We start from the raw sequence: 15,122 nt of genomic DNA, 5'->3' as shown, positions 1-15,122 counted from the left end.
TCAATTTTGGGCTCAGTTGTGATCGTAAGTTGAAGAGCACCTGTATGAGTCAGTTCCCATGCACTCATTGGGGCTGGGGGGGGGAATGTGGGGCTTGGATGTTTGGGTTAATTTTGAGCTGGGAAGGGATGCATAGATAGTTTTGCTCTGCAAAATCCCATTTGCTGCTTCTTCATTTCAATTTCCTCTTCTCATTTGCAGTGAACTTTCCCCAATAATATAACAATGGTCCCCTTTCTCATTTGAGTAATGATCCGTGTCTTTGTTTAATTTTTTAAAAAACATAAGCGTAGAGGCTGCCGGAGCTTTTAAAAGCTCTCCCAATCAACAAAAATAAAATCTAATAGTTTTCTCCTGCGCCAACTAACGCTTTCCGATCTATGAAGGCTGTAAGGGATTTTTCAAATCGAGCTGCACCTAATTTGGGCCACTAATGACCTAATTTTCACCCCTCCCGATTTCAACGAACAGGTTAGCACGGTGAGGGTTAACCTTTTTGGTGCCGAGTGCCCAAAGCGCATGCATGCAAATGCACACGAGCGTGCCCCAATCCACAAAATGCAATGCGAGTGCCCCATCCATGCGCCCCTTCCATGCACGCTCCTTCCCTGTGCATGTGCCTTGCCCCCCCGGCCCCCGTTTTGTCTTCCAGGTTGGTGCAGGAGGTTTTTCAGGCCCAAAATGGGGTGCGCATGGACGGGGCACATGGGGGGGGGCTTGCAAGCTCCAGTTTCTCCCCCCAGCGCATACTAGCTTCCTCTGGCATCCCTCCCTGCTGTGCCTTCCCCAATCTTTGCCGTTTCTCTCCCCAGCGCCCCCTAGCTTTCTCCTCCATTCCTGCCATGGAGAAGCACCTCGCGGAGGGTGGAACCTGTGGAGATCGGGGAAGGCATGGGCAGCAGAAATGCAGGAGAAAACTAGGGTGCATTGGGGGGGGGGGAAAGTGCGGAGATCGGGGAAGACCCTGCCCCCACGCATTCACGGCAGAGACCCGAAGACCAGCTGGCCGGCGGGAGGTGAGTGTGCACGCACAGTGGCCTGGGCAGGGGCGACGGCTGGAGTGCCGGCCGAGGGGGCTCTTCATGCCACCTGTGGTTTGCCATCCTGGGTTTACCAGGATTTTTATTCCATTTTAGATCTCTTCTCTTTTGACATTTTAACATTATCCCACGTATCGCGGGACAGGCTCACAAGCAGACACAAGCGAAAGAGGTAAATAAGCAAGGGGGGGGGGTGTTTGGAAATGTCACCAGCCATGGAAGTTAACATTCTAACAAAACAATTGCGTGGACAATTTTGTGCAAGAGTTTTGACATCTCTTGGACAAGGGACAGAGCTAAAGGAAGATATGAGCAAGGCAGAGACCGTTTTGCCTTTATTTCAGTATGTAAGGCAGAAAAAGTGAATTAACAAGATCTGAAAACAAGGGGAAAAATTCATATGCTTCTTATATTCAAAATACAGGTAATCCTCCACTTACAGCAGTTCATTTAACAACTGTTGGAAGTTACGACGTCACTGAAATGAGTGACTTAAGACCATTTTTCACACTTAACGACCATAGCAGCATCCCCATGACCACCTGATGAAAATTCAGACACTTGAGTGCAGAGAAGAGCAACAAAGAGGATTAGGGGACTGGAGGTTAAAACATATGAGGAACGGTTGCAGGAACTGGGTATGTTTAGCTTAAAAGAAGGACTAGGGGAGACATGATAGCAGTCTTCCAATATCTCAGGGGTTGCCACAAAGAAGAGGGAGTCAAGCTATTCTCTAAGGCACCTGAGGGTAGAATAAGAACCGATGGGTGGAAACTAATCAAAGAGAGAAGACACTTAGAACTGAGGAGAAACTTCCTGACAGTGAGAACAATGAATCAGTGGAACAGAGGTTGCCTCCAGAAGTTGCGAATGCCCCAACACTGGAAGTCTTTAAGAAGATGTTGGATAGCCATTTGTCTGAAACGGTATAGGGTTTCCTGCCTAAGCATGGGGTTGGACTAGAAGACCTCCAAGGTCCCTTCCAACTCTGCTATTGTATATTGACAACTGTCTCACATTTATGACCGTCGCAGTGTCCCGGGGTGACGTGATCCTCTTTTGCGACCTTCTGACGAGCAAAGTCAATGGGGAAGCCAGGTTCACTTAACAACCATGTTGCTAACGTAACAGCTGCACTGATTCACTTAACAGCTTCAGGGCTGACGCTGAGGCACGAAAGGAGGTAAAATGGGGCAGAACTCAAGTACCAACTGTCTCACTTAGCAACAGAAATTTTGGACTCAATTGTGGTCATAAGTTGAAGACTACATGTAGTTAGCACAATAAGGTTTATTTAGGCTGGTCTCTTCCTTTTGCTTCCTTGTGAAGTCCCTGCTCTCTGTTTTGCTCCTTCTGACCTCAATTATCTCATTCTTTCTTCCTTTCACTTTAAGTAGACCCCACTGCCTGCTTAATGCATAACAATATGGCCGGCTAATGTGAAAGCTTCCCTTGTTGATTGCTAATAAGTAATTTCCTGATTTATTTTCCTAAAGAAAATAAAACGGGTATGTCTACTTCAATGCAAAGAAGGACGGGGGGGGGGGGGGACGACGACGACGACATGATATTTGTGGTCCTGCCCCAAAGAAGAGGGAGTCAAGCTGTTCTCCAAAGCACCAGAAGGCAGGACGAGAAGCAACAGGTGGGGACTAACCAAGGAGAAATTTCTAGAATTAAGGAGAAATTTCCTGAACAGTGAGAACAATCAACCCATGGAACAGCTGAACTCCAGAGGTGGTGGGTGCTTCATTGCTGGAGGTTTTTAAGAAGAGACTGGAGAACCATTTTCCAGGACGATATTGTGGTGGACTGCCAGTGGCCAGCAGAGCTGGCAGCAGATTCAGACAGTGAGGAGGTTGGGGAGGAACCTGGGCCAGTCCTGGAGTCTGGGGAAGGCTCTGATGAGGGCTCTGTGTCGGAGGGAGAGATGGGGCCAGAGCCATCTGACAGTGATCAGCTGCCTTCGGAGTCAGACATCAGTGAGGCAGACGAACAGCTGGAGCCTGTTCCCAGTGTGCGCATGCGCAGAGTTGCCAGAGGAAGGGAACAGCTAAAGAACAGGGGTTGTCTTGGGAGTAAGGCCACAGGTGGACGATGAATGGCCCCTCCCAGAGGAAATAAAAGAGGAGCAAAAGGGGAGTGGAGTTTGCAGGAGACAATTAGTTCGCTTAATTGATTTGTGTGCTGAGGCTCCTTGCCAAATTTTGCAGATATCGGCCACTCAAATGCCACTCTGTAGCAAGCAAGAAGTCCAGAACAGATCTTCACCCTACTGAGTGGAACTAATTGTCTCCTGCAAACTCCCCTCCCCTTTTGCTCCTCTTTTATTCCCTCTGTGAGGAGCCATTCACTGTCCACCTGTGGCCTTGCTCCTGAGTCAGCCCTTGTTCCTTAGTTCTTCCCTTCTCCTGGCAGCTCTGCACATGCGGACATTGGGAACAGGCTCCAGCTGTTCTTCTGCCCCACTGATCTCAGTCTCTGAAGGCAGCTGATAACTGGCATACGGCTCTGGCCCCCTCTCTGCCTCCGACACAGAGTCCTCATCAGAGTCTTCCCCAGATTCCAGGACTGGCCCAGGTTCCTCCTCACTGTCTGAGTATGTCTGTATATTCATGGATCTTTTACTGGCAAAACAAAGATTGTTTCATGATCCCTTTGTTTGCCTGGAGAGGATTTGTTATCCAATCAAGATGCTGCATCAAATCAAAATAGACCAAAGCCGATGCCTCAAAGTGTGAGCAGTGATACTACAGGCAGCCACAATCAATAGAGTTGTGCCTTTTTCTCCCCCTTTTCCTTCTGTTTCACACGGTTTCTATCAGCTTTAGGGACTTTTCTTGGACATAGTCATTTAAATCCATTTTATCGATGGACAATTTGTTTTCCTCCAGATACTGGAAGAGCTGACCTTTTTTTTTACAGCCAATTAAGAGAACGACAACTCGATCATGGGAAATTAACCACCTTAACAAATTTCTTCTCCTTCTACGTGTTACATCCGATGATGATTCCCTTTGGGCCCCCAGACCTCAGGAATTTGGTTAAAACCAGAAACTTTGAATAACGTTTTGAGGTATGCAACGGAGCGCTTGCATTACAGATGTGGTTTTTTTCTACAACGTTCTGTTTATAAATTGTAAATCGAGGAGGAAGAATTTTTGCCAGAGGTTGCTACAAAATTAGAAATGCAATCAGTGCTGTCTTAATTCTCTTTGTGTTGTTCTCCTTTAAAAAGGTAAAGGTTCCCCTTTGACACACGTGCTAGTTGTTCCCGACTCTAGGGGGCGGTGCTCGTCTCCGTTTCAAAGCCGAAGAGCCAGCGCTGTGCGAAGACGTCTCCGTGGTCATGTGGCCAGCATGATTAAATGCCAAAGGCTCATGGAACGCTGTTCCCTTCCCACCAAAGGTGGTTCCTATTCTTCTACTTGCATTTTTACATGCTTTCGAACTGCTAGGTTGTCAGAAGCTGGGACAAGTCACGGGAGTTCACTCCGTTACGCGGCGCTAGGGATTCGAACGACCTTTCTGATCGACAAGCTCAGCGTCTTAGCCACTGAGCCACCGCATCACTCTGTTTCTCCTTTAAAAGTGGGGGGGGGGAAAGGACAGGTGCGTTATCTGGAAATAAGCCTCAATGGATTCTATCGGCTTACATTTGAATAAACACGATTGCAGACAGCAAATAAGCAATTTACTCAAACCTTCCCGGTAAAACAGAACCTCTGTAAGTTTTGTACGGCTGGTGTCAGAGGGTCAAATGAGAAGGAGCAGAAAAAGCCTGCTGCAATGTCCATTTGCAGAGTTTGGGAGTTCGTTGTTTAATTTTCTGTAAGGAAGATGTATTCGAACCCCCATTTGTGTGCAAAGGAGCCCCAATGAATTAAGAGACACTCACATCCAACTCCATCTGCAGAGGGGAGTCACACATTTCATTGTATTTTTATTTAATTCCCTGCCTTTCTCCTCTAGTGAGCACTCTAGGCAGTTAGTGATATTTCAAAAGAAAAAAAAAGCAGAATCCAAACGATATCAAAAATAACAACAGATGCTAACATTATTTCACTTTTGAACCTTAAAAGCCTGTTGACAGAAATGCAAGTTGATAGAATTTTGAAATGCTAAGAGATAAAAAGACATGGAGTCAACCTATAATTTTCTTTTCTTTCTTTCCTTTCTCTTTCTTTCTTTCCTCCCTCCCTCTTTCTCTTTCCTTCCTTCCTGCCTCTTTCTTTCTTTCCTTCTTTCTTCCCTTCCTGCTTCCTTCCTTCCTTCTTTCTTCCCTTCCTGCCTCCTTCTTTCTTTCCTGCTTCCTTCCTTCCTTTTTTTCATGCCACTCTTTCTTTTTCTTTCCTCCCTCCCTCTTTTCTCTTTCTTTCTCTTTCTTTCCTTTCCTCCTCCCCCTTTCTTTCCTTTTTCTTTCTTTTCCTCCCTCCCTCTTTCTTTCTTTCTTCCTTTCCTTCCTGCCTCCCCCTCCCTCCCTCCCTCCTTTCCTTCCTTCCTTCCTTCTACATGTGTATGTGTGCGAGAGAATTGGGCTGGTGATGGACTCACACTGTTGTTCCTCCCTCCCTCTTTCCTGTTTTTATATATATTTATATATTATGAATTATAATATATATATATATATATATATATATATATATATATATATATATATATATATATATATATATATATATATATATATATATATAAATAAATAAATAATTCAAGTCAGCAAACTTACTAATGCTCCTTGCTTCTCCTAAATTCCCCACAATTAATAACCCTGCAAGATGGGTTGGACTGAACGAGAGGGACTGGCTCAAAGTCACCAGCCTGCTTTCATGCCTAAGGTGGGACTAGAACTCACCTTCTCCCAGTGTTTGGCCCAAAGCTCACCTGCTAGCTTTTGTACCTCAGGCAGATTAGAACTCGCCATTTCCTAGTGCTTGGCTTAAAGGCACCCAGCTTGCTTTCATGCCTAAGATGGGACTGGAACTCACTGTGACTGACTCAAATTCACCCAGCCAGCTTTCATGGCTAAAGCAGAACTAGAACTCACGCTCTCCTGGCAATTGCCCCAAAGTTACTTAGCTAGCTTTTGTGCCTAAGTCAGGGCTACAACTCACTGTCTCCTGGCAATTAGCCCAAAGTCTTCTAGCTAACTTTCATCCCTAAGGTGGAACTAGAACTCACAGTTTCTTGGTTTCTAGCCTGGTGCCTCAATCACTAGACCAAACGGCTGAAAAAAGTTAAGAATAGCAACAGCACTTAGACTTATATACCGCTTCGCAGTGCTTTTACAGCCCTCTTCTAAGCGGTTTACAGAGCCAGCCTCTTGCCCCCGACAATCTGGGTCCTCATTTTACCCACTTCAGAAGGAGGGAAGGCTGAGTCAACCTTGAGCAGGTGAGATTTGAACTGTCAAATTGCAATCAGCTGGCAGTCAGCAGAAGTAGCCCGCAGTACTGCACTGTCACCACTGCCCCACTGAGGCTCACGAAGTATATAAAAAGAAGTATATAGAAACTTCCTGACAGTGAGAACAATTAATCAGTGGAACAGAAGTTGCCTCCAGAAGTTGTGAATGCCCCAACACTGGAAGTCTTTAAGGAGATGTTGGATAGCTATTTGTCTGAAACGGTATAGGGTTTCCTGCCTAGGCAGGGGGTTGGACTAGAAGGCCTCCAAGGTCCCTTCCAACTCTACTATTGTATTGTATATAAAGGCATTCAACAGGCAACCCCAAAGGCAAAGCTAATGTTCAAAGCCTTTTGTTAACCACCTCTAACACGCAGAAAGTCCACAAACGCTGAAGGACTCTTGCTTGCCTGATGGTGCTTCCCCTCGTAGAGACTTTTTCCAAGTTATTCCACTCTGGGATGTTTATCCCAGAATTGGTCTGTAAAGCACTTTCTAAATCCTGGTGTAAAGGTAACGGAGTAAACATAAGGAAATTACATGGATGTCTTGTTTCATTGGAGCTGCACAAAAGCAGGAGGGACAGCAGATGTGTCTGGAAAACAGGCACCAGATTTGTGCATTGTGTAATTCAAAGCACACGCAAATAACCACCTCCGTATTTCTAATTCTGACATGATGAGAAGGATTGACAGGACAGGCTGCAGCAGCAGCTGGCTGGTTTTATCGGGTTTCAGATGCTAACCAGGATCTGGCTTGGTTGATCTGTGGATGTGCCAATCCTGGGATTGTAAGTTACTCAGGAAAGTCTAACACACACACACACACCAAACAACAACAACAACAACAACAACCCCACAAGGGCAAACAATTACTATACTACCGATAGAACTCAAATTTTGATATTCAATCAATGCATGATGCTTTCTGAGCTTGGTGATTTCCTTGCAGACATTTCATTACCAAACTAGGTAACATCGTCAGTGCTGGAAAGAAATGGAGTTTGTGGAGAGTTGTGGTGGGGGTGATGGACGAGGAGGACTGTGGGGACTTTGGTGCTCCCTGAGCTTGGTGGTTTTCTTGCAGATGTTTCATTATCCAACTAGATAATGTCATCAGTGCTAGAAGGGAGTGCAGCTTACTCTCTGTTTATATACAAGTAACTTGCACTGTCAGTATTGGTAAAAGTGGGCTTGGCAGTTAATCGCTGCAGGTTAGCACCATGATTAACCCTGGATCAATAATATCCCAATCAAGGAAACAGACTTAAACAAACAACCCAACAGTAATCTAACCAAGGAACCACCAAGAATGCTGCCATTAGTACCACCAGGGCAAGCCACATATCTAAATAGAGAGCAAACCCCCTCCTTTCTAGCACTGATGATGTTACCAAGCTGGGCTCATGAAATGCTTGCAAGAGAAGAATCAAGCTCAGACAGCACCAAGGATCCCATAACTCCCATACCACAATCAAGAAAACTACACTGAAGGGTTCATGGAGGTATGAGGAAAGAAGCTTGAATTGAAGGACACTTTAAGACAGGGCTGTCCAAACTGGGGAACTTTAAGACTTGTGGACTTCAACTCCCGCTGGCGGGGAATTCTGGGAGTTGAAGTCCACAAGTCTTAATGTTCCCAAGTTTGAACACCCCTGCTTTAAGACAACACTACCCTGTTTCCCCAAAAATGAGACCTCCCCAAATAATAAGCCCAATCAGGCTTTTGAGTGCAGGCGCTAAAACCAGCTGAGTAGGCGTGGCTCGGTGGTCATGTGACTGGGTGGGCATGGCCAACTCAACATCACTCAGGTCGATAGACGCTTTGCCTTAGCTGTTACAATGTAATAAGGGTTAACCGGAGAGGCAGTTTCTGTAAGCAGGGCAATAAAGATAAGGCTAGAAACAACACCAGAATGTTTCCTTCCTTCCTGCCTTCCTTACAGGATTAACCCAGTAAAGTGGGAAACAAAACAAAATGAGACTTCTTCCAACAATAAGACCTCCCCAAATAATAAGCCCAATCAGGCTTTTGAGTGCATGCGCTAAAATAATCCCTTCCCCGAAAATAATCCCTCCATGAAAATATTGCAACGTAGAAGCAGCCACGAGGTGACCATGCTCACCGCCTCCTGCACCTCAAAAACAATAAGACCTCCCTGAAAATAAGGCCAAGCGCTTATTTCAGGGTCAAAAGAAAACAAAGACACTGTCATATTTTCAAGGAAACACATCCCGAGTCTTTCAATGGAGTTTCGTCCAGATACTAGAGTTTGTGTAGAATTACTTCTAGATGTACAACTGGAACCTCACCGACGTTCTGGGAACCAGACTGTGGAAAGCTGATGAAGATAACAAACCTGTCCAATTATGAAACCAGCCAAACGAGATCATGCTTCAACCCCTACAGCTTTTACACCTTTTCTCATTATCTAAAATTAATGATCTTGCCTGACGTGACATCTCCGCTTTTATTTTACATATGACCTTGACGGGAGACAGTCATTCTTGGAAGGATGGAGCGGGGAATTTTTCTCCTGATCTGTGGTCCTCGGGTCACTTCGTTCCCCTTCGTCCCTGCCCATTAATTAGCAGCTATTTATGCTGGATGTCTCAGTTTGGTCTTCAACTCCTTCAAGGTTCAAAGGAGCAACTTTGCTATTCTGAGTAATAGGGCGCATTTTTCAAGCAAGGTCTCGAATGAAGCTGCACGCTCAACTCCCAAGACCATCTCTGACGGGAAAACGTGCCTCATTGGGCTCCCAGAGTGATTGGAATAATAAAAAGGAATAGGGAATAAAAACGGAATAAGCCCTTGACTTATCCACTTCTTCTCCCGTGTTCCCTTTAGAAGCTAATCCGTTCCATTTTCTTTTAACCTCTAGTTTTCTTTTTTAATTCACAGCTTTTCCTCCTTACAAAAAGAGGATCGAGCGAGACTAAAGCGACTTGGGGTTTTCCAGTGTTTTGTGTGTGAGAGAAAAAAAAAAAGACGTCGTATTAATTCTCCTTTGAATGCAAGCAGGCGACTCACTTACAATGAAGTTGCTAATCGCTCAAGAAAAAGAGAGCACTAAAATCTAATTGTCTGAGACTTTCTCAGGAAGAAAAGCAGGTATATTTGTACAAACAAACAAACAAACAGTAGACTTGGAACAGGACATTCATTCCAGCGACAGTTTTAAAATATTTGCATTGTTTCTCTGTTGATCAACTAACTCGAGATGGGTATTTGGGACTCCAGTCTTCCCACAGAAAGCAATTCCTTAAAGTGCCTTTTGGCTAGAGTGAATTATTCCCTTCCTTTTCTCTTTGATCTTCTCTAGGCATGCAGAAAAGTCTTTGGTGGAATAAGTGGGATTTAAAGGTGAAATGATTAATTAACCCCTGTCCCTCAAGGGAGGAAATAAACATCCGAAACAATAACAAATAATTATACTGATAGTAAGTTTTGTTTGCTATGCAGGGCTAATAGAAGGCAAGGGCAAAAGCACTGGAAGACCTCATCAGTCCGGTTTGCTAGAAGAAGAAAAATATAAAGTGGTTAAATGTAACTAAGATAGACAGTTTGGTGTAGTGGTTACGGCAGGGGTGTCCAAACTTGGGAACTTTAAGACTTGTGGACTTCAACTCCCAGAATTCCCCAGCCAGCCATGCTGGCTGGGGAATTCTGGGAGTTGAAGTCCACAAGTCTTAAAGTTCCCAAGTTTGGACACCCCTGGGTTACGGGATCAGGCTAGAAACCAGAAGACTGTGAGTTCTAGTTCTGCCTTGGGCACAAAGCCAGCTGGGTGACATTGGTCAATCACCAGGAGTCTGTGAATTCTAGTCTCGCCTGAAGTATGAAAGCTGCCTGGGGGATTTTGAGACAATCACCAAGAGGCAGTAGTCGCACCTTAGATATGACAGCCAGCTGCATGACTATGGGCCAATCACTAGGAGATGGTGAGTTTAAGTCCTGCCTTAGGTACAAAAACTGCCTAGGGAACTTTGAGCCAATGACTAGGAGATGGTGAGTTCTAGTTCTACCTTAGGCCTAAAAGCCAGCTGCGTCACCGTCAGCCATAGAAAGAAGAAGGCAGCGGCCTATCGCTTCTGGGTTGGATCGAGAGAAATACCTTGCCGAGAAAACTGAAATGATTAAACTAAGAAGTTGCCGTCAAAGACTAACTCAAAGACACCCCCTCCCCAAAAATAGATAAAGGAAAGAAAAAGGAAGTACCATATCTGCAAGTATACACAATATCCCCAAAAGCATCAACTTACGCTCCTTAGCTTATCACTACCACTAGAAGGGCATACTTTGTGCCAACCCTTAGTAAGCATGCACTGGCCTCACCCATTAGCTGGAGCAATGGTGGGATCCTACTGGTTTAACAACTGGTTCAGTGATCGCGCGCTTCGCGCTGTGTAGTTTTGATCAAACTTACCTTCCGCGTTACTGCAGGGTAGGAAAACAGCGGAGGGGCGGCAATTCGTTCTGCCGCGTGACTCAGCTAAGAGGATATAGGTCAGTAAAACGCAAGGAGGAGGCAGCTGATCGTCGGAGCAAACGGGTTCGCTCACAGCTGATTGTTGGAGCTACTGGTTCGCCCGAACCGGTAGAAACCCACCCCTGAGCTGGAGGCAGAAGACCTCTGGCATTGCGATGGATTTGTATTTAGAGAGGTGGTGTATGTGGCAAACCATCTTGACAATCCATTGTCAGAGAAGGGCAGTAAACAACTCCTCCTCCAAAGAAGCATATTTCCTAAGCCACACGTGATCCCCACTGAATCCAAGAAGGATGAAAATAAGTGTCCCGCATCGTTCAAACTTCACCTTCAGAATTGGTTAGCTTATGGTCTGACAGAACTTCTTTCTTCACACAAGAACATGCCTTATTGTAGCTTCCTGGAGCAATTCTCAACCGGCGTGGAGGAAAAAGCTTTCGCTCCCTCCAAGCAGGAGTCAGCAACCTGTGGCTCTGGAGCCACATGTGGCTCTTCCATCCCTCTGCTGCGGCTCAAAATATACGTCTCAACCACCAACGTGTGACACCCACCGGCATGCGATTTATTGAGCTTTTTGATCCCCGGTAGGCCAACCGTGGATAATCCAAGAAAAGAAAAGTTTCAGAAGAAAACAGAATGTAAATTCAACTACATCATATGCTAGTTTTGTGGTCGCTCAGGAAATAGTCAAGCACGGGAAGGGTTTTGTGGCCCCCCGGTGTTTTCTTTTCTGTGGGAAAACAGGACCAAATGGCTCTTTGAGTGTTTATAATTGCTGACCCCTGCCTCAAAGCAATGCTGCCAGGTAGCACTGTATGAACATTTCTATAGTTATCACCTTAAGTTCAGCATGTGGAAAAACCAGTATGTTGCCGGTGATCAGCATCATCGTAACCATAATCAACGACACTTACTAATCATACCGTATTTGCAGTTCAGATTTCAATAGGTAGATTCGGTGGGTCTTTTTGACCACGGCCTACAGAATGCTAACGGACACAATGTGTTGTACTCCCCTTGAGTCAAGCTACGTGACATTCACATGACTAGGTGAAGACACTGAAGATGGCATTTAATTTCGTTGTACGAGATGCAATGACAATAAACTAAACTAAACTAAATTTTGCTGATCCTCAGGCATCTGTAGAGGAGCCTGCAGAATTGGGGGTGGAGTTAAGTGTGTCATCTGCTTAGAGTCGTTACTTTGCCACAAACAGCCCAAGTCCAGCCTCCTCTTTGAATTGTGTTGAGCCTTATCTGGCGCCGATTCAGGTTTGAACTTTAAGAACTAGATTCTTTTGAATGGGCTTGAACAATAAACCTTCTGACCTGAAACTTAATGTAAGGTCCTGATCCTTTGCGCCCGACATTCATCAAGTCAACCAAATTTCAAAGGCGCCAGATAAGAGTCAAAAGAATTTAAGGTATGTGTGTGTGGATTTGCATTGCTTGTGGCAACTTAATGACTCCAAACTGATGATGTACTTAACTCTGCCTGCCTGCTTTTCTCGCACAAAATCTGATTTATAGAACAAATTGGGGACATCAGAACTAACAGAAGCCACCCTATCTGAATAACTAAAGCCAGCAGTCGCTATAACTTATGGATGGGAGAATAAACACATGAGTAAAATACACCCACAATTTTAAAAAATGCCCTGCATCTTTCCGTTAAAACACATTGCACCCACAATAAAAAAATGCCCTACATCTTTCGATATTAAGTTATTAATATTATATGTCCCTAAGTTTCTTCAACAAACGTTTTGGCCTGCTTGGAAACAGCCTCCTGCCATAAATATAGATTCTTTATTTAAATATTGGATTATTAAAGGTAAAGGTTCCCCTCGCACATATGTGCTAGTCGTTCCCAATTCTAGGAGGCAGTACTCATCTTCGTTTCAAAGCCAAAGAGCTAGCGCTGTTGGAAGACGTCTCCGTGGTAATGTGGGTGGTATGACTAAATGCCGAAGGCGCACGGAACACTGTTACCTTCCCACCAAAGCTGGTTCCTATTTTTCTACTTGCATTTTTTACATGCTTTCGAACGGCTAGGTGGCAGAAGCTGGGACAAGTAACGGGAGCTCACTCCGTTACGCGGCACTAGGGATTCGAACCACCGAAATGCCGACCTTTCTGATCGACAAGCTCAGCGTCTTAGCCACTGAGCCACCGCGTCCCTTGTTGGATTATTAACCAACATTAATTACTTGTTTCAAGTCAAAAGCAATGCTTTGAAACCTAAAACAAGGCCCACACTGAGATTCCCAGCAATTTGAAATCACACCACAGTTATGGATTCAAAGTCAATTCCTCCTCTAAGGAACAACCCGCACCACCACCACCACCACCGGAATCTGTTTTACACTTGCACGGAAAGGCATAGTTTAGAAACAAGGTTTTACTCACCATGGAAGAGTCCCCACTTCCGTTTGCAACTGTAGCGCCTTCAGCACAGGTGGGTAGGTGGGATGAAAGTTGACTAGCCCTGCCCCCATCTATGACATCACACTCTATCTCATAAAAGGCAGTGAAAGTGCTTTGAACTCCAGGCTGATTTCCGAGAGATACAGAAAAGAAAGAATGAGAGAGAGCGAGAGAGAGCGAAAGAAATATGGTGCCCTATTGTAGAAGGAAGGAGATCAGGCCCGGGAAGGGAGGGGAACTGGAAGGGGAAGGGGAAGAGGGAGGGGACGGGCTTGTGTGTGCTGAAAGAGCTAGGCTCCACGACATTTCAAGGGCTTCCATGGTGAATTGCCCTGTTTTAGCAATGCTCTCCCTTGCTCCCTGAGCACAGGCATATCAAGACCAAGATCACTTATGAGAAAGGTGAGTGATGGCAACGATGGGCAGGCGAGTATCAGTAGTTCTCGACTTTCAAAAGTTCGTTTAGTGACCGTTCAAAGTTACAATGGCACAAAGTTTGTGACTTATCGCTGTTATTTTTACACTTGCAACTGTCACCGCGTCCCCATGATCAAAATTCGGACGCTTGGCAAGTGACTCGTATTTACGATGGTTGCAGTGCCCTGGGGTCACGCGATCCCCTTTGGTGAACTTCTGACCAGCAAAGTCAATGGGGGAAGGCAGATTCATTTAACCAACGTGTGGTTAATGTAATGTAACCACCGTGTGGCTATTGTATTAAGCAACAGCAGTGATTTGCTTGATAGCTAATGTGGCGAGAAAGGTTATAAAATGGGGGCAAAGCTCACTTAACAGTCTTGCCTTGCAACAGAAATATCGGGCTCAGTTGTGGTTGTGATTCGAGGACTCCTTGTACAATAGTGCTAAACTACGGGCTCTTGTGTGGATGGAATGTAACCGCTTGGACAGGGGTGGGATTGAAAATTTTTAGCAACCAGTTCTCTGCCCGGTTGCTGGGTGGGCCTGGCCATGGGGCGTGGTCTAGTCGGCTTCCTGCACCACAGCAGGGGGAGGGGGCATTTTCACCCTCTCTAGGCTTCTGCGCTTCCCGCACGGCGCATGGCACTGAGCAGCTGGAGCTTTGCGGAGGCTCGAAGGGGCGGTAAGTAAGACTCATGCGCGCGCTGCATGCGTCCATGGGGCCACTGCCGGGCCCGTTCCAACCATACCAGTTGGAACGGGATCCGGAACCCACCACCGGTGGGGTCAGCCAGTTCTTGCAACTACCGGTTCGGCGAACCAGATTAAAATTAACATCCGGTTTACCCGAATGGGTCCGAACCGGCTGAATTCCACTCCTGCGCTTTGTGCTCATGTTTTGTGTAAAATCTGGCCCTTGCAACGCATGCGTGTCAGCAAGGGAACAGTGGAAGACGTGATGGCACCACCATGCAAATGGTTCACACACTGGACTGCGGGAGATTATGATGTGGTGGTAGCGCTCGCTGGATGAGGGCGGACCAGGTGGGTGGTGTGATAGTTTGCTACAGAGACCATGGATACTACGTACAGGTAGAGGTAGTCCTTGACTTCCAAGAGTTCACTTAGTTACCGTTTGAAGTTAGAACGGCACTGAAAAAAGTGACCTTTGACCATTTTTCACACTTGTGAAAAAATGCAGCATGCCCATGGTTAATATACATTCGGGCGCATAACAACTGAGTCACATTTATGACGAGTTGCAGTGTCCCCGGAGTCACGTAACCTGCTTTGGCAATCTTCTAACAAGCAAACTCCGTGGGGAAGCTGGATTCACT

The 15,122-nt window shown here is 45.7% G+C and overlaps 1 protein-coding gene across 8 annotated transcripts in view; it reads right to left on the bottom strand.

Annotated features, from left to right (window-relative positions):
• Positions 1 to 15,122, bottom strand: part of CTNNA2 (catenin alpha 2) — a 653,992-nt gene that overhangs the window by 13,642 nt on the left and 625,228 nt on the right. For 7 of the 8 annotated variants that reach the window (XM_081960368.1, XM_081960363.1, XM_081960364.1 and 4 more), the window contains exon 18: positions 13,348 to 13,491. The exons of the other annotated variant lie outside the window; for it this stretch is intronic. In XM_081960368.1, the coding sequence (XP_081816494.1) occupies positions 13,348 to 13,491 (144 nt within the window). The remainder of the gene's footprint in view (positions 1 to 13,347; positions 13,492 to 15,122) is intronic. 8 annotated transcript variants of the gene reach the window in all.

Source organism: Natrix helvetica (assembly GCF_964273705.1).
Source record: "Natrix helvetica genome assembly, chromosome: 7".
Classification (NCBI taxonomy): domain Eukaryota; kingdom Metazoa; phylum Chordata; class Lepidosauria; order Squamata; family Natricidae; genus Natrix; species Natrix helvetica.
Note: the sequence above shows the minus strand (reverse complement) of the source record. Positions and strands in the feature narration are given on the sequence as shown.